Raw genomic sequence first — 25,851 nt, 5'->3', positions numbered from 1 at the left:
TGGTGCTGGTGAATTGAACCAAGAGCTTCATGTGCAGGAGGCAAGCACTCTTGCCACTAGGCCATATTCCCAGCCCCCTATAGAAATCTTAAATCAACCCTAGGTATCAATAAAGCTTTAATATCAGCCATTGTTGAAGCTACTAATATCTTATTTTCTGTAGCTCATGTTGTCCCAAACTTGAGATCTTCCTGCCTCCACCTCCCATGTGTTAGGATTACCATCTACCATACCCAGCCTTGAACATTTTTGATGAAAGTCTTCAGAAGTAGGTTTAATGCTAGGATTGTACCTCACTGGTGGAACATTTAACTAGTAAGTACAAGAAAGACCTGGGTGTGATTCCCAGCACTGCAAAAGAAGTAGGGAATAAGCTATAGTCTTTAGGTCACCTTTTGTAATGTGTTATGGGTCTATTTTCCCAGAGTAGTTTAAACTGAAGCAGTTTCCCCGGTTTGGAAATTTTGTAGTTAATTTTAATTTTGACTATTGTTTGGAAAAGATGGGCTGTCTGTGTAGATATGATGAAGTATAGATTTTTCCATAAAACATGTTTATTTTATATTAAAAATACCACTGTACTTATTTTATACCATTTGTATACATGTGGTGATATTAATGCTGAACTGTAAAATTCAGGAATTAAAATCTGACCCTGTAATTCCAAAAAAAAAAAAAAGTAGGGGATAGGATTCAAGGTTACACAGATGGTCAAGAAAATAGACATACTTAATACTTAAACCAGGAACTAAGATTCAAATTCACAAGCTGTTCTAGTTTTAAAATATTCAAATACTGAACCTTGCATTTTACTCAAGAAACTATTCCTATTTAGGATGCCTTTAAGCTATATGTAATAGAAATTTTGACTAAAGCTGATTCTAACAACAAAGTTATTAATTCAAATAAGCCCACTGCAGATTAGAATCATCTGTGAAGTTTTATAGCAATACAGGCAACAGAAGAGCTGAGTGAAATCTGTGGTGAGGCCTGGACATTGGCAGTTACTCATTTTCCTAGGTCATTCAAATGTATAGTCAAGGTTTAGAATCACTAATTTCAAAGCTCATGAGTGACTTCCAAGGACTCAAATTCTTGCCCTCAGCCTCCTGAGAACAGTTCTTCCACAGTTTGGAAGCAGAGCAGATACAACACTTGCAGATACATTGTCCATCCACCAGCATCCAGAGGAGAAAAGCCACCATATACTCCTGGGGCATTTTTTAAAATATTTTACTTCTATAGTTTTGCCAGTCTTAAGGCTTGAATTCAGGACCTGGGTGCTTACCCTCACTCAGCCTCATTGTGTTCAAGGCTAGCGCTCTCCCACTTGAGCCACAGCACCATTTCCAGCTTTTTCTGGGTAATTTACAGTAGCTAAATCCCATGGACTTTTTGTGCTGGCTTCAAACTGAAATCCTCAGATCTCAGCCTCCCGAGTAGCTAGGATTACAGGCATGAGCACCAGTGCCTGGTTTCCTTTGTGGATTCTTAAACATGGAGAAATCTCTTTTGAAAAATAATCGTAAGCTTCTTTTTAACTAGTGATCAACAGGCTAGTCTTACAAGATTGATGGAAGAAGCCATATTGCCTGTGCTACAAAACAAAAATCAAGTGGCAGAGAGTACAAAGGAGAGCTGGGCAGTATGTAGACAGAATGTCTTGAACAGGCTAGACACATAAGGGGAAAATATCCAACAACAAACAGATCCTCTACTTTTAAACAAATGGATGTAGGCCAGCCAGGTTACTAAGAATATTTTTGAAACAACTGTGGCAGCAAATTTGGTTCCATATTAGCATACTAAATTAATATCTGAACACTCACTCCATAGGTCTGCCTTAATCTGCTTAAGGTTTTGTAAGGAGAATGGGTGGTACAATCAAATGAGATTCCTGTCCTTATTGGAGCTTAAAAATACATAGGCCCTAGCCAGTAAGGAAGACAAAGAAGGCTTCTCCTTGCCAACCCTCTATATGGTTGATACTCCCCTCCGGTGGCCATTTCTTCCATCTCCAAGTTAGCACTCCAGCTATGCTTAACTGCAGCCTTTTCTGTTGTTGTTAAGGGACTGGCAATCAAATGTACGTCACTGAGGCTGTAAGGTTAGGGTTCCTTTGGTATTCCCAGACCACTCCACTATCTCAAGGGGCTAGAGTAAGATGCCTCCTGTCTTTTGTGTCTTCCACTTCTCCCGTGGCCTGAGGAAGACCCAGATTCCACCCACCTGTAACAGCATTATGATAAAAAAAAATCTGTCCTTTGTGTCCATGTACGTGGGTTCCCTGGATGCCGATGACCCGGTCCCATATTCACTTCTGCGTATCCATTGTGCGTTCCAAAAGACTGTGATATAACTTCCCCTTGAGGGATCCCATTCCTTCTTCTGTGTAATTAAGCATATTTGCCCACGATCCCTTTTTTCCTCAAACTCTGCCCCCAAACTGAGGATCCTACTCTCCTGCACCAAGGAGTATAAGAAGTATGACTCATAATGCTTGGGTTTGGGTTCCCCCCCCACCCCATTAAGGCTAATAACTGACTTCTCTATGACTGAAGATAATAAGCAAAATACTGGGTTTCAGAAGACTGGGGTACAGGGGCTCCATCATAAAACCATACTTGGAATACATTTTGTCCAAGGTGAGGATCTAATCTAAAAATAATTTTTAAAATTATCATTTGTAAAATGTTTACCATGCCATAGTTCATCTGAAAAATCTCATGTAACTTAAGCCTTTAACAATCATATAGAAAATATGTCATTATAGACAGGCTCAAAGAATTCTGCTTTGTAGTCAAGTTTTGGAGGTGGTAAGTGGTAGGACCAGTGTGCACTGTTTCTGGGGCTGATTCCTATTCCAGCTTGTTCTGCAGCCTGCTATGCTACTTTATACACCCATAGCACTTAATTCGTGCTCCCTGAAAAGTCCTTTGTTCCCCCCCCCCTCTATTTTCAATGATGGTGTCTTCCTCTGCTCTTACCATATGTTTCTCTGGCATGGATTTCTTTCACACCCTGTGTGTTTTGCCCTTGTGTACACCACAGCTTCCTCAGAACATGCGTGGTCTTCCTACTTCTCAAGACTTTCCATTTCCTTCACTTCCCACTTCTCCTTCACCCATCTGCTCAAGCAAGACTGAGTGTCTTTCCTGTCTTCTGGTTGCTATACTTAGCCTGCAATCCATGTCATTCTCCTTATCTGTGTCTCCTGTGATCTGAGGATACCCACTTAGAAGCTGAACAGAGCTCCACCCCACTGCCTTTCCTGCCTCACTTGACTGGCCCCCAACTGCCATTATAATCTGTAAGTGGTCTAAAGGTCAAACCCTGACCCCCAAACATAGCTGAGAATGAAAGCAAAGACTTTCTGCCTAACTTCAGTTCCGGCTGTTTCCTGGGCACACACTTAACTCCATGGGCTGGGTCTTTGCCCACATGCCAACTTGGCTGCCTCCACTCCCTGGTTAATGGCTCCTAACATGTTCCTTCTTACCATTTCTTCCAATCCAACTGTTGTTTCAAGATTCCTCCGAACTTCAGCCTTTTCCAGAAAACACACCAGCATTTCCACATCCACAGTTAGAAGTTGTCTATCTCCCCAGCTTCACAAGTGCCCACTCGCCCCTCCCTCCCAGAAAACGAAATCCTTTCTTGGTTTTAGGGATGGATCATACTATCCTGAAAACTTATAGAGGTTAGATTAGAGACCCATATCTCATTCATTATTGTACCACAGTGCAAATTAACTTGTTGAAGACACTGACAATTAAGTGAATAATTCACTATAAAAGTGTGCCCTATTTTTTTAGACAACAAATAGTGAAAATGTTACCAGAATTGACAATGCTAGTCCTGGCAGAGTCACCAAAGAACTTCTACTGGTGACATTCCAGGGAGGAGTTATCCAAGGGCACAACTGTCTGGCCCGTGGATACTGAGGTTGTGATGTCCCAAAAAAGAATATTAGGACAAATCAAGGTAGAGAACACTAAAGTTTAGTAGTAAGGCAAAGCAGAGACACGTAGTAGGTGGCAGTCCTGGGTGAGGACATATCTGGTAACAGGTACGGTGAGTATTACACTACAGTCATTTATGATGACAAAGTAGGTCAAGGTTTGGCTCAAATTCACCTTAGCATAAGTGTCTCCCTTTGATCTGACACCAGGTACATTCTGTCATTCTCACTGTTACATTGTTTTATCAATTGGGCCCAGAGACTTCAAGGCTGGCCTGCTCAGGACACTTGAGTCATTGATGTTTGGACATCTCATCATCAAAGGATGGGCCTTCAAGACAAGTATCCATGCTTGACATAAAATTTTTTCTTTGCTAACACTTTTGTTCCCAAAGAGTCCTTTTTCCCAGAATAGGTGTCTTTAAGATTTCCTTTCTCAGCCTCAGTACAGCTAGGACAATGTTACAGCTTATGAGACTGTATAAGGCTAGGGGGGTGGTCCGTGTGTTTAATCAAGCTATACATTAATATAGTTTTTGTATGTTTCTGGCTGTTGTTTCCAATGCCTCATTTTCCTTGATCAGCTTGCCTCAGAAAGACATTGAAGCATTTGCTAACATTAATATATAAAGTCTATATTATAAACATTGGAATTGGAAATATTTGAGAAATGTAATGGCGCAAATGTTTGGGGAGAAAGGCTGGCACTTAAGGCTACTTTGTGAGAAACTTGTCTTTGGGGAACAATGGAAAGGGTGACATTGATCAAGACACACTGTACTCATAACCTGACTTACAGAATTGAAAACTCTGAAGAAAAAAAAAGAAAATAGAAATAAAGTAACACCCTGGGGGGGGAAAAAAGAAAACTCTGTACAACTACTTAATAAAGACAAAACAAGCAAATAGCATTGTAAGGTGGCACAAGCCCATAATCCTAGCTACGTGGGAGACAAAAGTAGGGAATCATGATTTCAAATCCAGCTCAGGAATAAGAAAAATAACCAACCTGCAAGACCAATGGCTTAAGAGCACAGACTGTTACCCCTGCCACAGGGGAGGCCTACATAGGAAGAGTGCAGCCTAGGCTTGTCTAGGCATAGAGTGAGACCCTACTTTGCAAATAACCAATGCCAAAAGAGCCAGAGGCATGACTCAAGCAGTAGAGTACTTGCCTAGCAAGTGCAAGGTCTTGACTTATCTCTAGTAACTGTTTTGTTCGCCAAATGATTTTTTTTGTTTTTCACTGAATAATGAGAAGTGTTTGTTTGTTTGTTTTAATTTCCTTTTCAAAAATCAAAGTTTAAAATGTGAAGATGCCTTTATTTGGCGGGCCTGAGTGTCCAAACTGCCTTAAGTTTGATTATCAAAGCCAAAAAAACTGATAGAAGGTCAGACTAAGAAATTAAGAGGGCTGGGAATATGGCCTAGTAGCAAGAGTGTTTGCCTCCTAAGCATGAAGCCCTGGGTTCAATTCCCCAGCACCACATAAACAGAAAAGGCCAGAAGTGGCGCCGTGGCTCAAGTGGCAGAGTGCTACCCTTGAGCAAAACGAAGCCAGGGACAGTGCTCAGGCCCTGAGTCCAAAGCCCAGGACTGGCCAAAAAAAAAGAAGAGGAAGGGGAGGAGGGAGGGAGGGAGGGAGGGAGGGAGGGAGGGAGGGAGGGAGGGAGGGAGGGAGGGAGGGAGGGAGGGAGGGAGGGAGGGAGGGAGGGAGGGAGGGATAATGAAGAAACTTGTCCAAAATCATGTACCTAGTAACTGGCAAAAATGTATTTGAACCCAGGTATTACTACCCAAAATGCTGTTACCCCCTGCCACACTCCTTCCAGCAGTAGGAGGCAGAATATGTAGGCAAAAGTATCTTATTTACATATGAGGAGGTGTAACTAGAGTAACTATACTAACCAGTTTTCACACAAGCTCAAGGCAGTTATCAAACCTTTTTGTTTGTTGTTGTCTTTTGTTTTTTGGTCAGGCCCATTTAATAAAAACACACAAGTAAAGCTGTCAATGTGTGAAGCATTCAGTTGGAAGGAGAGTACAGCATGAAGAAACTAAGGCATGAATGTAAAATGGGTTTCTGCCATCACAGAATCTTGATTCTTGGCTTTCTTTTCTCTGCAGTCGCATAATAGAGTGAAGAATACATGACAAGCCACCCTTTTGCCTGCAAGTGATTGCCTTTCTGTTTATAAAGTCTGTGTGCTAGCTGAAGGGTTGAGGGGTGTTTTTAGATTAAGAGGCCTCTACAGGGATGATGTACTGATTGTCAGATTTCCAAATAGGTTCTTGGGCCCTCACCTGCTTCAACCAGAGAAGCCTCCGTCTCATGCAGCGCCCACCACTTGTACAAGGGATCTTCTGAAAAACGAATACTTAAGTGACAAAAGTTCCTTTTTTCTATAGTGAACTTTCTGCAGTGTGTATATGAAGGTTCAATTTGTACTGAGATTCACTTGGGTTTAGGCTTGTAAGATGCTCTTTAGCTGTTACCTCCAGAGTCCAAAGCAGAAATGCAAAGTGGGAAATTTGTGTTCTCATATCTGTGCACATTTGCCCAGCAAGTGGCCTAAGCTGCCGTGTCCTCAGTAATCGCTGCGAAACCCCCACACACCACCCACTCTAGAGGCCAGGGGACCTCACCACAGTCTTCAGCAGGATAATGTTCAGCTAGAGCAGCAGAGTGTGAAGACAGCCAGCTCCATCTGGCCCGTCCCTCAAGTTCAGCAGGCAGGACTCACCTTCCTAAAATGTTTCCTCTTCCCTCCCAGCCCCAGAAAAGAATAAATCTTTTAGGCAGGAATGACTGCCTGGGATTTAAACTCCAAAAGTCATTTGGATTTAAACTCCAAAAGTCATTTGTATTTCAGAAGAAGTGGTTACTGATCCAGAGCAATCTAATGCTTAAAGCCAAGGTCTGTTTTTAAAACTAAGAAGTGCTGCTTCCCTAGCACCCTTTGCCCCATCCGGCACCAGCAGCCCAGGTGGTGACCACATACACAAACCACAGCTGGACCCCTTCTTTAAAAACACTGCCAAACCTTGGCATCAATCAAGTTCTAGATCCAGGCTAGGTTTGTGTCTCTTAACAAATGAAAAATAAAATGACCTATTCAATAGAGGGGGCAAAGGTTACCCCAGGACTGCCAGAGGGATGCCTCTAGTTTCATTAGAATTTTGTACACCTTACCTCATACCTTAGTAATTTAACTAGCTTTCTTATTCTATCACTTTATAAGTTCCTGAGAACAGAGCCACTGACTACATCTTCCAGAATATTGAATTTCAGTGAGATGGAGAGAGAATATCTGGAGGTTACCTGACTTGTTACTGGAGGACCAGGAAGAGAAAGAACTTGAGTTTCCCATGCCCTGTGCCAATTCAGTTGGCACTCCATTCTGCTACTGTTTCAGCTGTCTCCTGCTACATACAGATTACTTCAATATTCAGAGTATCAACAGCACCTTGTTCCTTGGAGGTCTGTGGTTATGAGTCCAGGCGATTGGACAGGACTCATGCTGAGCTGAACCAAGGAAGCTGATGAAAACTTTATTCACATGCCTACATCCTCAGTGCTTCTGCTATAGCCTTTAGTCTCAACTACTTTACAGTACCATAGCTATCTTACTGTAGGAAAAGAAGTTCAAAATGTTTTCTTAAATGATTCCCACATTTGCCCAGTTTGACCTTGCTGCATTTGGTGCTACAGCCCTCTTCTTGTTGAGCGGAGTAATAGCCACCCCTAAGGAGGCAAGGAATTGATAGCAGCCATCTCTGGAAACTAACTGTACACGTAGCCTTCTTTCTCTCAATCACATAGTTTCCTGACAGAGTACCAGAATGCAGGCCTGTGCAAAAAAGAAAAGAGAAAAAGATTAGGGAAATTCTGAAAAGCCTCTTCCTTTTGGCCTAAAGACCCACTGGTGTTAGGATGGGCGCCGTTTATTCATTTGTCTTTCTTCAAGGACAGGAGGAGAAGCCTCTGCATGTTGCTGGGTAGATATATAAAAAAAGACAAGGGTAGTGCTTGTACAAGCCTACAGTGCAAGTTTTACAACAGTTTTCAAGCTACTGTTACCTTTTTTGTGTCAAGCCTTTCAGTGCATTTTCCTGAGAGCTAGTTTTCCAGGCAGCAGTTATAACAAGTACTTTTCAGTGCTATGACGTCTATTGTTAAAATGGAATACACTGACAAGAAACCTCTTCAACTATTAATTTCCATGTACAAAACAAATTATACATTCTATTAAAAAATACCTCGGTGTTTTTCTTCCCTTCTTGTTTATGACAGGATTTTTATGTGAAAGGACAAGTATGTAAGACTGGAAAATCAATTTCCGAGCATACGCCAGCCTTGGAAGCATCTTTTCTTTTCACTCCAGATAACTGGGCTTAAAATATCCCAAAAGATACAGATGATTCTTTCTCTAAGGAAAAATTCCTGTAATTTCTGAATTTCCTTGGGAAAATTTTTTCCCATGTTTTTTTCCTTAAAGAAGACTTTATCCATTTGTTATAGTCTCATTGTCTTTTGCCACCTAGATAATTCTATACCAGAAAACTTCTTCCTAGAAACAAAATGCTCTAGTGTCATATCGAGAGAAGAAAGGTAACAACAGCTACTTGCGGAGTGTGGAGGCAAAACTTTTCTAAGTGTTCTGGGAAATCTCACAATATAAAAGATTAGCATTGTCAAGAAAATGATGGGATTTGTTTAATATAAGTGGAGATTTGTGATTTCACAAGTATATGTAAGGACAAATATTTGTATCTCAGCTCCTTGGGAAACATGATCCAATGAAATCTAATTTATCTTCATATTTTGCATTGTTCAGTCTTCATTAAGGATACCTATGTACTTTTTATGTATTAGATGTAAACATTTACACATGACACACAGCTCAAATTCAATCTTTTAATATCCACTTTTGTTGGTGATGGCAGTGGTGGGCTTATTTTTGTTTATTTGCTGTTTTCTTATTTTGTCTGTGTTTGAAAAGACAAACAGCTAGGCACTAGTAGCTGCCACCTGGAACCCTAGGTATTCAGGAAATTGAGAAATGGAGGACCGTAGTTTGAATATCTCCAGTTAACCAGCAAAGCGCTGGTCTGGAGTAATGGCATGGGTGGTGGAACAAGGGCAGTGAGCATGAAAGCCAAGCAAGAGCATGAGGCCCTGCGTTTAACCAGGTTCAACAAAAGAAAAATAGACCATGGTGAGAACTGTGGGGATTTTATTTTTTTTATTCCATGCTCTTTTTCCTTTTCGTCTTAGGAAGAAGAATTAGAAGCCCAAATTTCCTTTCTTCAAGGGCAGCTGAATGATTTAGATGCCATGTGCAAATACTGTGCAAAGGTGATGGACACACATCTCGGTGAGTAAACTGATTGTGAGTGTGATAGCCAGGTGTGTAACTGTGTGCTAGTTCTTGGAGTAAGCTAACATGAATCATCTCACTTAATCCCTACAACAGCCCTATAGTAGAAGTAGTGTTGCTGTCCACATTACACAGATGAGGAACCAAGTCCCCAGGTTATATGTCTAGTGGATGGAGTGGGAACTGAAAATCAAGTATGTACTTGATTTTTGTATCTAGCTGCTACATTACCCATTGTACATTTTCTCTACCTCAAACCAAAGTGAAATGTTGCGCTTTCAGCATCAGTCAGCTGCAGTGCCACGGTAACCTGTCTGCAGTCACTTTTGGTAATGCATGTCACACTGCAGATTCTTCTACATCTGTGAAATTTCAGTACTGCCTCATATTCCTATTACAGCAGACCGTTGTGCTTGCAATAACTTTTGTCATTCACACTGTGCTTTACTTGTAGTACACTTATAGACATCCATTTTTTGCTCACTCTGTGTAGTTACTCTGTGTAGCTTCTGTAGTTTGGGAATGAGTTAGGAAAATAACACATGTGCTGCTCTGTGAGGATAAATAAATAGCAGCACTAGGTATTATAGGAAATCAGAATCCATCTCGCCTTTGAGGAGAAACCAAAGAAAATCCACCAATGTCCTTTCCCACTTGGCAGGGTCCCTTGGGGTGACCCATCTGTGGAGTCTTGCTGGAGATAAACTTTTGACCTTCAAATCCCACTAAGCAATCTGGAAGCCTGTTAGGTTAGAGTCCTCTTTGTAAGTGGCCAACATGACTGTCTTGAGTATAACCTAATCCATACTTTTACTTACCTCAAGCAAGAAATAGCATTATCTTAATCATGTAGGCAGATGCTTAAGTGGCTGGCTGGCCTACAGTGTCTTATAAAATGTCTAGCTATCCACTCACTCAGCCCCTCTTTCAAGGAAAAAGGTCCAGAGAAGAAAAGAACAGGAGAGACGTTAGTAGATGATCAGTAGGGTGGGTGATCTCCTACTTTTGTCAAACTCATTCTACCCCTTTCAAGTTGTCCACATGCTGTTTCATGATCATTTATTTAAAAAAATCATGCAGCACTGCACTTATATAAATTTTATATTCTCTAATATGTCTACATTTAAAATACATAAGAAAGCAACCAAGAGATAGTTTGTATGTATATAAAGAATTATACATATATACATATATACATACATGTACAATACATATACATTGTATATGCGTGTATGAGTGCACCAGTACTGCGGCTTAAACTTGGGGACTGGATGCTTTCCCTGAGCTTTTTTGCTCAAGGCTGGCACTATGCCACTAGACCAGCTGCAGTCTCACTGACTTTGCTGCCTGGGCTAATTCAACACGCAGTCTTCACATCTCAGTCTCCTAAGATGCTAAGATCATAAGCATAGACCAACCTGCACCCATATTCCATATGGACTAATTATCTAAGTGCCATTGTAATTTTAAAGTTTGTGTTTCCGAATGTGTATTTCTTGCTTTCTGACTATTACTAAAGGGTCAATCACCTTTGCATTACTTGATTTGGGTTTTGACCAGAGTAGGAAAGCAAAAATATGATTGAGAGAAAGATTTACTGGAACTTTAAAAGATCCTTTTAGGAAATTTCCAAGCAATTTGATATCCACAACAGCTTTTGAAGCAGCTTTACTTAAGCCTCAGAATTTTCAAGCAGCTTTTGGTCTTTCGGTCATCACACAAAGAACATTTTCTCATTGCATGGGGAAGGAAAACACTTTAATGAAAATGGTTAAAAAACAAAAGCCCATATAAACTGTGAATTTTCAACTAAATGCAAAACTAGATTTGTTTTTGTCTATGTATTTCACTTTCAGCCAGTCTCTTCATATAGCTGCCGATTTCTTTTCCTTATATAAAAGCATGACTAGATTTAAAGTGGTGCTGATGGATGTTTGGAGCAATCCAGTCCCTAAACCCAAAGCCCAAAGATGCATTTCCATTCATCTGTGTGATATAACAATTGTTATCAAAGGATGCTCCTGTGTGGTAGGCAATGCTGTGTCTAAAGAGCTTCAGAAAACACAAAAATTGAGATCAAGTTGTTGAGTCTCTTTAGCTTTTTTTCATGTATTTTTTTAAATTTTCAGATTAAAATAGAACAAAATTAGAATGACTGAAATATCCATTAGTAAGAGATTGAATATACTAGAGTAACTCAGTCTTTATAAAAAAAAGGCTAGACTTTTTTGTTGATGCAAGTAGCTATTTGTGAGTTAAAAAGAAAAAAGCAGAGGGAGGAACGGCATGAACCTGGTGTGAAATAACTGCTAACAGCCTTTGCTAGGTGAAAGGACTTTGCACAGATCCTCCTCTTCTGTACCTGGAAAATGTAAGCCATTCAGTGAAAATGTGTGGCTAGCTCAAGTGCTGCAAGGGGGCCGTTGAGTACACAGAGCAAGGATTAGTTAACAGTAGTGAAGTGCAGCCTGCGCAGAGACAGCACAGAGACCAAAGATTCTGTCACTTCACTCTGGGTTAAGAGCCTGTCCTCATGTGAAGAGAGATAAGAATATTCTTCTTGCCAGTTTAGTGCCAAAATGTATATTTAAACCATAGCACAGGGAATAGTCCAAAGAGACCCGGAATCGTGTTTCCTGAAACCCTTAACTGTGTCTTCTCCGGAAAGAACCCAAACTCATGCAGCCTGTGTTCGTGGCTCTGAGTAGCTGAGGAAGTAGGCCTTTATCAGATCATACAAGAAAGATCCTGGCATTTTGTTTGGTTTGGTTTGGTTTTGGGTTTGGTTGTGTGTTTTTTTTTGTTTTGTTTTGGCCAGTCCTGGGCCTTGGACTTAGGGCCTGAGCACTGTCCCTGGCTTCTTTTTGCTCAAGGCTAGCACTCTGCCAACTTGAGCCACAGCGCCACTTCTGCCCATTTTCTATATATGTGGTGCTGGGGAATCGACCCAGGGCTTCATGTATACGAGGCGAGCACTCTTGCTACTAGGCTATATTCCCAGCCCCAAATCCTGGCATTTTGATATGTTGGCTCTAAGAATGACTTAATGTACTCACTGCCTTATGCATGAAACGGTAACCCCTCTATCCATCACTTTAACAATAAAGAAATGAAAAAATTTAAACAACAACAAAAAAAGAATGACTTAATTGCCAATCAGTTTATCAAAACTTTGTCAGGTGAGGACCTCCGAGCCTCTGCTACGCGAGGCCCCAGGCTGCCGGTGTGGCTATGAGAACGTTCTCAGAACCTGACTTACCAGTTATTTCTCTAGATTCTTCTCATTTTAATCATTTTCTCTGTTCACCTCAAGAGAAATCCTTATCACCCTATGTTTTTGTCACACATGCAATAAATTTTTCTTAAAATGCCAAGTACTATTCAAAGCTGTTTTTATAACTGATAACAGGATATATATAGAGAAAAGCCTCTCAGAGGAAAATTACATAACATTGTTCAAATGTCCTTTAATAATAGGTGTAATAAAACTGATAGGTTAACAGTATTTCCTCTTGGGTCTGGAACCAAATACTGAGAGGATATTTAGTTAAAACTATGAAAATTCTAATTTTTCACATTTTCACAAATTAAGATATTTGAAATGAAAAAATTCAAAGACAAGAAGTTATAGTACTAGTTTTATTAAATTCAAGCTTTTTCTCACAACTTTAGAAAACATTTCTGTTCATTTTTCTGTTGCTAGAACTACTCCCCTTCTTGTCACCCTGACAAGCTGAGTTGAAAGCCACCACCATATTAACCTCTGTGACTGAGCTGCAGCTATTTTTAAATTTGCCACACTACAGATGTAATTGCACGTGGGTGAGCAGCCGTCGCTTACCTGCTCCAGAGCAGCTGAGCCAAGCTGCCAGCTGTGTGCAGTGGGAGCATAAGCTGCTCGCCCTGCCGGGCTCTGAACTGAGGTGTTCCCATTGTTTGGATACCAGTAGCTTGCCTTTTCACAGGTGGGTCACATGTCCCTGGAGCGAATCCATAGAAATTAGGTTCCTGTGCTCTTGCTGAGAGTACTGTGGCTCATAGAAGCTTGAACACCCTGGTAGCCATTTCAGCTGCTCTGACTTTCACAGACAAGGAAACCAAGGCACAGGGAAGCGGAATGACACAGCAAGCCAGCTAGCTACAAGAGAGCAACCCAAGCCAGGGCTGGGCTTCTCTCTCTCATTGATGCTCCTTCTAAGGCCACATTTGACTCAGTAACTGCATTTCAGATCTTCTCTTGTTGATTGCATATATCACTACTGATTTAACATATGTCATAATGTTTATGAAAAATTAGCTGAAAGAGGCTAGTTTTGAAAATCAGTTTATATGTTTCTATATGAACTTTATAAATCTGGTTTTCTAATAACTTACAAAAACAATTTTCAGTAGATGTCTTTGGGAATGTTCATTAAGGCAGTTAACAAATATTTGACAATGTGAGAAGAAAATGTGATCCCCAGAAAGCTCTCTGTCAATTATACTGTGATAAGGAGAACTAGCTATTTTAATCATTTTCAATACTGCACTTAATTGTGGGTAGCAGAGTACTGACTATAGAAGAAAAAGGCATGCATCCCCTGAGAAGGACCCTGATTCAGTAGATAGGACCTGAAATTCTACATTTCTAAGAGGCTCACAAGCAACCTGTATCACTGACTCGGGACATAAATGAGCAGTAAGAAATCAGCTTAAAATTATTTAGGCACAACTCATGAATGCATCTGTATCTCTGTCCATGTACTCATTCCTGTGCCCTTGAGACGTGCACTTAGATCTGTGGGCAAGAGCCTCCCAGCCTCCCCGGCTCCCTAGTGGACAATCCCTGGAAAATCAGAGCTGCTTTTTCCTTCTCTCCAGACTTGTTTGGTTTTAGCCCCACTTTTCCTCCATGTGTGTTTTGTTCCTTTTTAATAAGTCCTAGCAACAACTGGGTAGTATCTTCCTTGTAACAACTCTATACCTAGTCAGATACCAGAAAAGAAAAAAAAAAAACACCCTAAGCAATAGTAATTGCACGCCAGTATGCCAGAAATAGGAAGACCTATGTCAGCTAAGCCCTTCAACAACTCTCCAAAACTAATCACCCCCATCTAATTGATGGGAGGCAAGGGAGGGGGTAGTTTAGTGACACTCTGACCACAGCCCAGTCTTGAAGTCTTTAGTACACATGATTATACAAGGTGTGTTTGCATATAGGTGACTTCCTGGTACTGTCTGACCTCAGGTTAAGTTCCTCTCAGAATAAAGTCAGTTGGTGCTAAGGTCCTGTGCTCTTCCTCTTCGTACCTCCCATCCCTCCATCAGTGTCTTTGTGAGAGGGCTGGGAGCCTGAAAGGTCCGACATCTAATCCATTAGAGCCACTCTCCGGGGCCTCACTCCCTTCCACAGAGTAGGATGCTCATGCTTGTCAAGAGTGGCTGGGAGGGCTGGGAATATGGCCTAGTAATAGAGTGCTCACCTCGTACACATGGAGCCCTGGGTTCGATTCCTCAGCACCCTATATATAAAAAACAGCCAGAGGTGGTGCTGTGACTCAAGTGGCAGAGTACTAGCCTTGAGCAAAAAGAAGCCAGGGACAGTGCTTGGGCCCTGAATTCAAGGCCCTGGGCTGGCCAAAAAATAAAAAATAAAAAGATTAAGAGTGTCTGGGACAGCCAATGAGGCATACAGCCATTGAGGAATGAGAACAGTAAGAAACTTTCATAATGGACTGGGTGCTGTGTAGACTGCCCCATTTTCTCTTAACAAACGTTCTGCCACCTGCAGACCCAAGAAAGTTCAGTTCCTTGCATGGCTAACTCTAGTATAGAACTGGATATAGGCTTTGCTCTCTTACCTTTCTACTACCCATAAGTGCTGGTCCAGGACCGTGAACTGGGCCTGGCACTGTCCCTGGCCTTTTTTGCTCAAGACTAGCACTTCACCATGGCTCCACCTCCAAGATTTTGGTGATAAATTGGAGATAAGAATCTCATGGATTTTCCTGCCAAGACTGGCTTTAAACCTCCTGAGTAGCTAGGATTATAGGTGTGAGCCACTGGCACCCAGCTTTCCATTTTGTACCATCCATTCAAAACATAAGTGAAAATACTTTTATTCTAGCATTGAAAAATAATCAGCTAAGAAACTGAAGTCGTCTGTATGCCATTTCCATTACTCTTAGAGTTCAGAGATCTATTTTTGTGGCACTGATAATTTCATTAGAAGTATCACTAGTCAGATGCAAGTGGCTCATACCTATAATCCTAGCTACTTGGAAGACTAAAGTCAGAAGATGATAGCTGGAGGCTATTCTGGGCAGAATAGTTCTCAAGGCCCCCACCTCACACTGTAGCTCAGCACCCTGACATGTACCTGCCATTGCAAGCTGTGTGCCAGGCTGAGATGGGTAGGATCATGATACCAGGCCCCCTGCACAGAAATATATGTAAAATCCATCCCAAGAAGCAGATGCAGTGATGTGGGCCTATGATCCTAGCAACAACAGAAAGCCTAAAAAGTAGGCAGAGCTTAGCTCACAGATCAGGTACACACATGGGTAGAAAATAATACCCTATCTTAAAAAAAAATAGCAAAAACCAGGACTGGATACATGGCTCAAGTGGTAGAGTGCCAGCCTAACAAGCTCAAGGCCCTGAGTTCAAGCCCCTATACTACCAAAAAATAAAAAGGGGTCACCATGACACTGATATGTGAATGAGGATTTTTATTATTTCCACAGAGTTAACTGGTTATGAGGCATTTCTGCTTTAGTATTAGGAAAATATCCCCTTTCGTTCTAACATTTGTAATATGTAATAACTTGAGTATAAAGAGATTATGAGGGTGTAATCTTTCTTCCATACAGAAATAAGAAGAAAGAGCCTTTGTAATTTATTCTGCCTTTTGTCATGAAGAAAATTTTGCATTACATTTAAATTTTAAACATTTTTATTTTCTACCTTTAATATTTTAAAGCATGAAAAGACATGTTTTTAATCTTTTTTATATACAGATAGAACTTACTTAAAAGAACAAACTTAGGAAGTGGAGCTGTGGCTGAAGAGCTCAGGGACTGAGCCCAGGCCCCAGAGTTCAAGCCTCACAACCAACAGCAACAAAAGAAGAACAAACTTGTTCTTAGAAGGCTATACTATCTTAAAATACGGTGGAACTGGTTTGGGAAAGGATATATGGCAAATATGGTTATTTGTAAAATGAAAACTATTGTATTCAAAACATTTTAACAGCTTGTAAAGGGGCCCTCTTGTTTTCATTTGGATTTCGATTTCCTGGATTCTTAAGAGCCAAGTCAGCTTAATTGATTAACATAGGCTTATTCTTAAAATCAAGTGAACATTTCATGTGCATGTGGATTTTCAGGGGTGAAGATCTTGGTTTTGATCAGATCCCTATCCCTGACCTTGTCCAAGATACGTGTAAAGACAGAAAGTGAGGGCCTGGGTCTCTCCTCCTGCCAGCTCAGCACTAGCCCTGGTCAGCTCCGATGCACAGGAGATGGGAGGCTCCTGAACCTTTATTGGACTCTGATGGCAGATTAGTGGGGCTGCTTCTCCTTACATCGGAGGACGAGATGGTGTAACAAACAAGCAGTTTGTCTACTGTACTAGGGGGACATTGTCTTGAATTAATTCACATGTGACCTCATTTGTAAATAGCAACTTTCCAGATGTAATTGACTGAACACAAGATCATACTGGAATAAGGTAGTCCTTAATTCATGACCCTAGTTCAGATAAGGGGCATTTCCATACACATAAGGAGTATCCTTTGTAAGACAAGAGATGCTAGAAGCTAGAAGCTAGAACAAGTCAAGGAAGAATTCCAAGAACCTCCAGCGTGAGCTCTCCAACACCTTCACTTTGGACTCTCATCCTTATGCCTATGAGAAAGTACATTACTGTTATGTCACCTACTGCAACAGCCCTGGGAAGCTCATCATACAGCTGGTCATAATAGAAAGCTAGGGGGAAAATAAACAAATCCGAGTTTTGTTTCCTTTTTTCCTCAGCAGTAGGTACACGGGCTCCATGAAGTACCCCAGAACCTCAAGTTACTCTTTGACCCTGATGCCTGCAAAACAACTTGGAGAGCACTGCTCATTCCTTGCTGGGCTGGGAAGAGTAAGCCTGGGAGGCGGGAACTTAGCCAGCTTTCCAGATACCTCAGCACACCATTGGCCAAACTGGCACATGACCACACTGCTGCCGGGACTGACGCCCTGAATAAAACTGGCAATGCTGGTGAGGAAGGCACAGAGGAGACCACTTCCTCACACCTTAGTCATTGCACTAGTGAGGGCACAAGGCCCTTGCTGCTCCCTTTCCAAGAGGGAGTTCTGCTGGGAAGATGAGCTTCATGACGTACAGCATTGTTCCCACTCAGGCCTGCCGTGAGACAGCAGGTTTCTCATGTTTCTGCTTGCCGGTCCACCTTCCTTTTGCCTTCACCACTTCTCACTCCTTCTCACTCCATCCCTGCAGTGACATCACCACTCCATCACAGGTAGATTTGTGGAGGTTCACAGCAATGTAGGGCACTCAGGTGAGGCTGGCTGGCTGACCGGATTATCAGAAAATATACTAGTATGATTTTATAAGATCTGATGTAAATAATGATACTTAAAGCCTTTGGTCTAGACAGAGGTGGCTCCCTTCCTTTTATGGGGCTAGGACAATGAAAATTTGGCCTAATCTTTTGCCTCAGGACGTGTTCCACAACAGAGTATGAAAGGGCAAGGCAGAGTCCCTTCAGGGGGGCAAGAACCTTTGGCTTCTGCAGATTGCTCTTGTTGCTGGCCCCTGTGGTGATTACAGCCCCGCGGGGGTCAGACTTCCATTAGATTCCTGAGCCCCAAGAACTGCATGCTCTGGTGCAGCCTACCTTTTTTTTTGCTATTTTACTGTTTAGCACAATAGAATAAAATTTTTGCACACTAGGCTTCTAAGTACATATAAATGAGTTCATCCTCAAGGTCCATATCCAATGATCTATGAATGTTCAAAAGTGTCTTCTTTCATTTTTATTGATCTTTCTGTGCATATTAAGCTTCCCCTCAGAGAGCCTAGTAGCTATTCACAGCCTGCCCTGCAGACTCCCAGGGAGCTAGGAAACCTGACCCCATCTTGCAGCTCAGAAACCTTTGCCTGTCAACCCACCAGCCATGGTGCGCCTTCTGCCTCAGCCTCCAGCCATCTCAGTTCTTCTGCCCCAGTGGTCATAGAAGCAAAGCAGCCTTACTCAATCTGCTGACAGCAGTAGACAACTGGTTCTTGTCAGTTTTCTGCAGTTTGTTACTGTTAATGTCTTGAATGGATTGTTTTTTTTTAATTGAGAGAGAACAAATTGTTACAGGCTTTTAAGAAAACCAAAAACAGTTCCTCTCTAATTATATCTATTATTCCATTCCCATTCAACTTGCTTTTTGTTTTAGAGCAGGACTTTCTATTAGGCAAGAGTTCCAGTCAAATTTTCTCAATAAATAAAAGCTGCTATTTTCTATATTTAAGTGGACTTGTTGGCATGGCTTACAGATAACATTTTTACTGAAAATTTTAGTTAACTGTCAGGTTCAAACATGTTGGTAGACTCAATCTTTGCTTTGCCCCTTATTGAAAAAGCATTTAAAATTTTTTTTCTTTATTGTCAAAGTAAAGTACAGAGGGGTTACAGTTTCATATATAGGGCATTGAGTACATTTCTCATCCAACTTGTTACCTCCTCCCTCATTTTCCCCTGCCTCCTCCCTCCCCATTTCCTTTCCCCCATGAGTTGTACAGTTGGTTTACACCATATAGTTTTGTAAGTATTGCTGTTGCATTGATTTGTCTTTTTATTCTTCGTCTTCCGATTTGGGAATTCCTTTTCCCTTCCCTAGTTTCAGTGCACATATATACAATATCCAGAGTACTAAAATCAGTTACAGTGATATCAGGGGTAAAGCGACAGGAAGGAAATGGGGTAGAAGAAGGGCACAGTTTCACATGGCATGTTAGAGTATATGCTTGTATTGGTACTAGGGAAGGAAGGGGAATATCAAAATGGAGAGACAAAGAATAAAAGACAAACCAATGCAACAGCAATACTTACATAACTAGATGCTGTAAACCAACTGTATAACTCATGGGGGAAAGGAAAATGGGGAGAAGGGAAGGCGGGGGGGGATAAGGGAGAAGGTAACAAGTTGAATAAGAAATGTAGGCACTGCTACATATGAAACTGTAACCCCTCTGTATCACTTTGGCAATAAAGAAATAATTTTTTAAAATTTAGAACTGCAGTGTTTTGGCATGCAAGTTCCAATATATCCCAGATATATCCCAAGTCTGGAAACACAGCCCTGATCTCTGACCACCCCATTAGGAGAGATGGAAAGCAAATAATGCATTACACCCAGGTGATGATGTTGATAACAAGTGCTGTGGTAGAGAGTGACTTGGTACTTTCTAATTGGTGGGGAGGAAGACTGTGCTAGTGAGGCAACCTGGAGAAGGACTTGAGCAAAAAGCAAGGGCTGGGCTGAGAAGATTTGGAGACAGCCATCACAACGTTCCCTAGGGGAGTAAGAGTACCGAAGCTTCAGTGGCTGTAGGACCATGTGGAAACTCAAGAGTGCCAGGCAGACACTGAGACAACCTCGTTGAATGGGTAGCTTGAAAATACCATGTAACACAGTATAAAGGAGACATTTTTAATACTATAGAAAATAAAAAAGCAGAAGGTGTTAATAGACTATAAACTTAAGATGGTGGTTCTTAGACTGGTGTGCCTATCAGTAAAGTGTGTTTTGTGTCTTCCAGTTCCTCAAAGAGTGAAAGCCCATGTCCTAATCCCCTGTATACCTCCAAGGCAGTGGGCTTTCACTCTTGCCCCCAGAGCTCTCTTGAGAATCCCTTCTCAGCCAGAGTCCCTTCTAGGCTTGGGGCATCCTGTAGCAGGAGGAGGAAGAAGTGGAGGGCTGAGGACGGCTTGAAGTTTGTCAACTAGGTTGAATGATAAACGATGGTCAGCAGCTGGCTGTCAGGTCTAAAGGAAACACTAGTGCCACCAATTTGTCTGCTTATTACTAGTACATTGAAATGGCACCATGGCTTACTGCTACAGATCCTTAGGGACAATTTTAGTCATCTGGGAGGAATGGTTTTTAGTAGAGGTGAGGAACACCACTGAGCTCTGTGGCTGTGTAGGAAGTTCATGCTGAGTGCCACCTGCTAGAGACCAGATGAGTGGTCCAGCTGCAGGACACAAACGTTCAAGTCTCGAACCTGGAAGTGAGGTGAGGCTCCACCTAGGCTGAGCACACCTGGTTCAGGGCTCCCCTCTGCCGGCAGGTTGCAGAGCATCCTCAATGGGAGTTGTTAGGAAATCAGGAAGAGAAATTCCTAAGCTCGTCCAAAGTTACAGTGCAAGTGATAAGTAATTTCCACTCAGAAAATTAGTTATAAAATGTCATTCTTCTGTTTTCAGTAAATATTCAAGAGGTAATATTACAAGAAAATTTGGAAAAAGAAGATCAAATACTGGTTTCCTTGGCAGGATTAAAGCAGGTATGTGTATTACTCTGACACTATTTCTGTGTCCCACAGGCCACCATTAGGTGCTTGCTCTGGGGAGAGCACCTTAGAGCATAGAGTACCATATTAGAGCCAGTGCTCCTGCCTGACAGAGCCTGTCCTGAATCTCCATCTCCTTATACCTCTTGTTCCTTCTATTGATTGATGATGTTTGACTAGTTTGCAGGCCTAACAGGTTTTGTTTCTCACACCACACCTTTTGCTTCTAAACCCATTGTGTTTGCTTCTCATCCAGAGCTGGCATGGTTGGTACAGCATGTTTGGTCATTCATCCAAAAAATACATGAATATTCTTAGAGAATAGCCCATAATCACACAAGCTCAGACAGACCTCAAACTTTAAAGGCTCCAATCTACCTAACATTTGCAGGTGTCGGGGGGATATAGTCAGCAATGAAAAGTATGCTCTCACAGGTGTCAGACCAATCTGAGCAGCTCTAAATGGGGTGGAGCCACTGCTTTAGCTAAAGCTGTGCACCAGGACATTGTGCAGGCAAATGGGGCTCCCTATGTAAGACACCACCCATCTGCCTGTTAACACCCCAAGGTTTCCCTTGCTCACTGTTTAGTCCACAACTTTGGTAAACTTCAGCTTCCTTATCACTTCTTCCTTAGAATACTCATGTTAATATTCATAATGCAGAAGTCTTTCCTTATCCGAGGATAGACTCTAGTGACTACAAGTGGGTGTCTAAACCATAGAGGAAAGTACTGAACCTTGTATATGTTTTCCATATGTATAATACAGTCTATCAATGAAACACAGGTGAACAGCAATAAACCTATTTATAACAGCATACCACAATAAAAATTTGAATGTGTTCTCTCATTCTGATGAAGTGTGATGATGCAAAGCTCATGAGATGAAGTGAGGTAAATGGGATAAGGACTGTAAAGCAGGGTTTGGCTACTGCATAGGGTCTGCAGTGTCACAGTGGTCTGGTGATCTGGCCAGCAGTGTGTGTAGCGTGGACACTGGGGAAAAGGATGACTCAAGACCCCAGGTAAGAAGAAGTGGGACAGCTACTCAGAATAGTACACAATTTAAAATTTAGGAATTATTTCTGCAATTTTTCCCTTTAATATTTTTAGACTGCAGTTGGCTGCAGATAACAAATGAAGATAAGGGGACTTCTGTATTAATGCCAAGGTCAATGACAAGTCTTCTTTTAAATATGTAGATTTAGCTAGCCTTTACATACTCATTCATCTTTTTTCTTCTTCTTTGAAAATAGATCAAAGACATTCTCAAAGGTTCCCTGCGTTTCAACCAGAGCCAACTGGAGGCTGAGGAGAATGAGCAGATTACTATTGCTGATGACCACTACTGCTCCAGCGGGCAGGGCCAGGATAACCAAGGTTCCGGGACTAGCACGCAGGTACAGGAGCTCTGATGAACACTGTTACATTAACTTCACGGTTTTTCAGAGTTATAAGAAATCCCTACTAAAGCATTTCAGGTTATTCAACTGTGAAATAAAGCAGCGAGCCAGAAGGCTCTGTTCAGCCACACAGGTCATATCATTCACCATGTGGGAAGGAGAATGGGCCTAAGCACAATCAGTCATCCTGTGAATCTCTGCCTTGGTTATTGGTCAGTTGCTCCCAGCTGCTCTCGCTATTCCTTTAAGCACAGGAAGTACAAGTACTATGCTGTTTTCCCAAGGCTGTCTTTTTCTTTTTTTTTTTTTTTTTTTGCCAGTCCTGGGCCTTAGACTCAGGGCCTGAGCACTGTCCCTGGCTTCTTTTTGCTCAAGGCTAGCACGCTGCCACTTGAGTCACAGCGCCACTTCTGGCCATTTTCTGTATATGTGGTGCTGGGGAATCGAACCCAGGGCTTCAAGTATACGAGGCAAGCACTCTTGCCACTAGGCCATATCCCCAGCCCCCAAGGCTGTCTTGACTAGAACCCTTTTTGGGTTTTGGCTTTGTTGGGTTTTTTGACCAAATTTTGTCTTCATGAGGAAGGCCTTTTCATTAATGTCAATACAAGGATCATCAAACTGCTTCCATAAAGAGCCATATAAAAACAGTCACATTGGCAGGCAACCATGGCTCACAGCCACTCAGGAGATTGAGATCTAAGGTGGTTCCAAGACAGTAAAGTAGGAAAAGTTCATGAGACTCTTGTCTCCAATTGGCCATCATGTTGAGCTATGGTGCAAGTGGTAGAGTGCTAGCCTTGAGCAAAAAAGCTCTAGGACAGTGCCCAGCCCTTAGTTCAAGCACCAAGGACTAGTACCACCACCCCCCAAAAAAAGTCAGCTTATAAAGTGCATTTCCTAAAATGAACTTTTACTATGTCAAATAAAATCTTCTCCAAGTCACTTTAAGTCTAACAGTGTCCAAGCCTTTATAATTTGTTTTTGTGTGTTTAAAAAACAAGATAGCATTTGAACAGAGATTTTTTTTCAGTTTGAGTGTTTCCTGATAAGATAGACTTCTGGTTAACTTCTTGTGAAACTGTCTGAAATCACCATGTGGTGCCGAGAGTGCCTTTTTAGCTACACAAATACAACACTGACACTGAAAGCTTTGCTTAGGCTCTCCAAACCCTCCTTCTCCTCACAGATGTTTTGCTTCTATTTTTTGCTATCATTTTCTCAAATATTACTGTACATAGGCCTAGCCATTTTTAATTGTTTTATTTAGAACTATAGCGTTCCTGGTTTTCTTACCTGTAAGAGCCTGTGACCAAACACAGTGGGTTTGCCCTTGGTGAGTGCAGCCAGTAAGGAGAGCAGGCAGTAAGGGTGAGCAGCAGTGAAGAGGCAGGGAGAGCTACCCTCCTAAAGCACAGATTCTCAGAACAGAGGAAGCAAGGGGATGTCACTGGAGCTACTACATACTCACACTGGACAGACTTCACCACGCATGCACAACTCAAGGTCTTGCTTCTTCATACTTTGCATGTTTAAAAACTGGACCACCTCTGGGGCAAAGAACTTAGGAGCAAAATTTGGGTCACCTAGAAGAGGGGCTGGGAAGGTTTAGATGGTTTAAACTGGTTCTTTGTGGTCTTTTCTGGAAAAATTTAGCTAAAACAACATGAAAGGATATTAGCCAATCCTCCTGAGAAGCAGCAGTTTCTGCCCCACTGGCATAGGTGCTCAACTCTAAGTGTTCCTGCTTAATAGCTAACAAATATATTAGTTGCCCCTGCTGCCCCCAGAGGACCCTCCACTCACATGCCCAAGATGATTAGGTTCTGAGCCACATACTTATCAGAGGAAATGTTCTGAGACCTTGTCGGGCAGGGCATCATGCGGGTGCAGCCATCTCTGCATGTGTCTCCAAGGCTTAGTCAGCACCTTCTGGGTTTAAGAGGCTCCTGCTGTAGCCCCTTCCCTATGATATTTTTAAGTTCATCTTAAAAGTACTGTTCCTGAATAAGGTTTCACTAAGGTAGGGAGAAGTAGGAAAGTAATGCTTTCTGTGCTTCCAAGGAAATAAGGAAAATCCTAGATGCAAAACACATCAAGTATAAGCTGTCTTATGCTGCTAAGCCCAAGGATCTGAACTGGATTCACAAGTTGAGGTCAGGGTCCAACCAGGTAGGAATCCCTGACCCCCCCTTTTGTTTTGTTTTGTTTTGCTTTTTTGCCAGTCCTGGGCCTTGGACTCTGGGCCTGAGTACTGTCCCTGGCTTCTTTTTGCTCAAGGCTAGCACTCTACCACTTGAGCCACAGCGCTATCTCTGGCCATTTTCTATATATGTGGTGCTGGGGAATCGAACCCAGGGCTTCATGTATACGAGGCAAGCACTCTTGCAACTAGGCCATATTCCCAACCCCATGAGCCCTCTTTTTGCAGAGGCCTGCAGCCCAAGGTTTGGAGCTGGCTGACTTTTCCTTCTCATGCAGGGGAGGATCCTGGCCACAGGAATGATAGCTAGGCACTGTAGCCATCCCACGATGGCCTGCAGTTCTCATAAGCTTCCATCTACAGGGAGCCAAGAGCTAGTGATAGGCAAGCTCCTGAGACACATAGACTTACTCACATTAAGTCAATGACGGATTGTGCCACAGCCCAGTCCTAACTTGACCACTAAAGCCTAGTGCAGGAGGACCAACTTCCCTACTGTGCAGACACGGCTCAGGGCTCTGAAAGTGTCCTTCCCCATCAGGAGCTATGACAGGGCTCTTCTGTGGTTCACCGATGTGCCTGCTCCTCACTATGATGCCAACACAACTATCACTCCCAAACTCTGCCCTTCACCCACTCTAGGATATAAGTCCACCACTGGAGGAGGCAGGACTTTTTGAACCCTGGATTCATAGGTCAACCAAATCATCATATACCTTACTTTACTGGTACTTGGGTCCCAAACTTGTATCTGTATGTACATATTTTCTTCGTGTGCTTATTTAAGATGTTAAATGTATTAAAATTCAGAAATAAAAGTTACATTTCACACTAGCCACTTTTTTAGATGTTCAGTGTCTTTGTGTGGCCAGGGAGTACTGGCAGTATGGAGAACATTTCCATCAGAGCAAGGATCTGTTGAACAGTACTGGTCCACAGTTGGCCTCCCTGGCTTCTAACTATGAACCTGAACTTAAGCTATGAAATGAGGTAGGCTGGAGAAGGCAGGAAAAGGGAAAAGGGATTTATGTTGTAGTAGTGCTGGCCAGTTTTCAGCAGAACTTACAAATTAAATTTTTCTGACAGTACAAAGTTTGAACTAGGAAATTATGAAACTTCTGCAAATTGTGTAAATGGAAGTAGTTAACTCTGCCATGGAAATTCATTAGGAATTCATCTTTGTATTTAGAAAATAGTGTGGTAGTACAAAACAGTATCTTTAGTTTTCTTTGTGATACTGGCCAAACTTCTAGGTCCCCTGTCTCAGCTTGCTCTCTAGACCTGTGATACTAAAAGGCAGGGTGTAGAAGTTCATAAAAGAACAAAAGTGTGGAGATCTCTAGGCAT

The 25,851-nt window shown here is 42.0% G+C and overlaps 1 protein-coding gene across 5 annotated transcripts in view; it reads left to right on the top strand.

Moving 5' to 3' along the window:
* Nucleotides 1-25,851, top strand: part of Tbc1d5 (TBC1 domain family member 5) — a 482,236-nt gene that overhangs the window by 452,110 nt on the left and 4,275 nt on the right. For all 5 annotated transcript variants that reach the window (XM_048355931.1, XM_048355930.1, XM_048355929.1 and 2 more), the window contains 3 exons: nucleotides 9,240-9,339; nucleotides 20,813-20,892; nucleotides 22,155-22,298. In XM_048355931.1, the coding sequence (XP_048211888.1) occupies nucleotides 9,240-9,339; nucleotides 20,813-20,892; nucleotides 22,155-22,298 (324 nt within the window). The remainder of the gene's footprint in view (nucleotides 1-9,239; nucleotides 9,340-20,812; nucleotides 20,893-22,154; nucleotides 22,299-25,851) is intronic.

This window comes from Perognathus longimembris, chromosome 10 (genome assembly GCF_023159225.1).
Source record: "Perognathus longimembris pacificus isolate PPM17 chromosome 10, ASM2315922v1, whole genome shotgun sequence".
NCBI lineage: Eukaryota > Metazoa > Chordata > Mammalia > Rodentia > Heteromyidae > Perognathus > Perognathus longimembris.
This window is presented reverse-complemented; position numbering and strand designations above follow the sequence as displayed.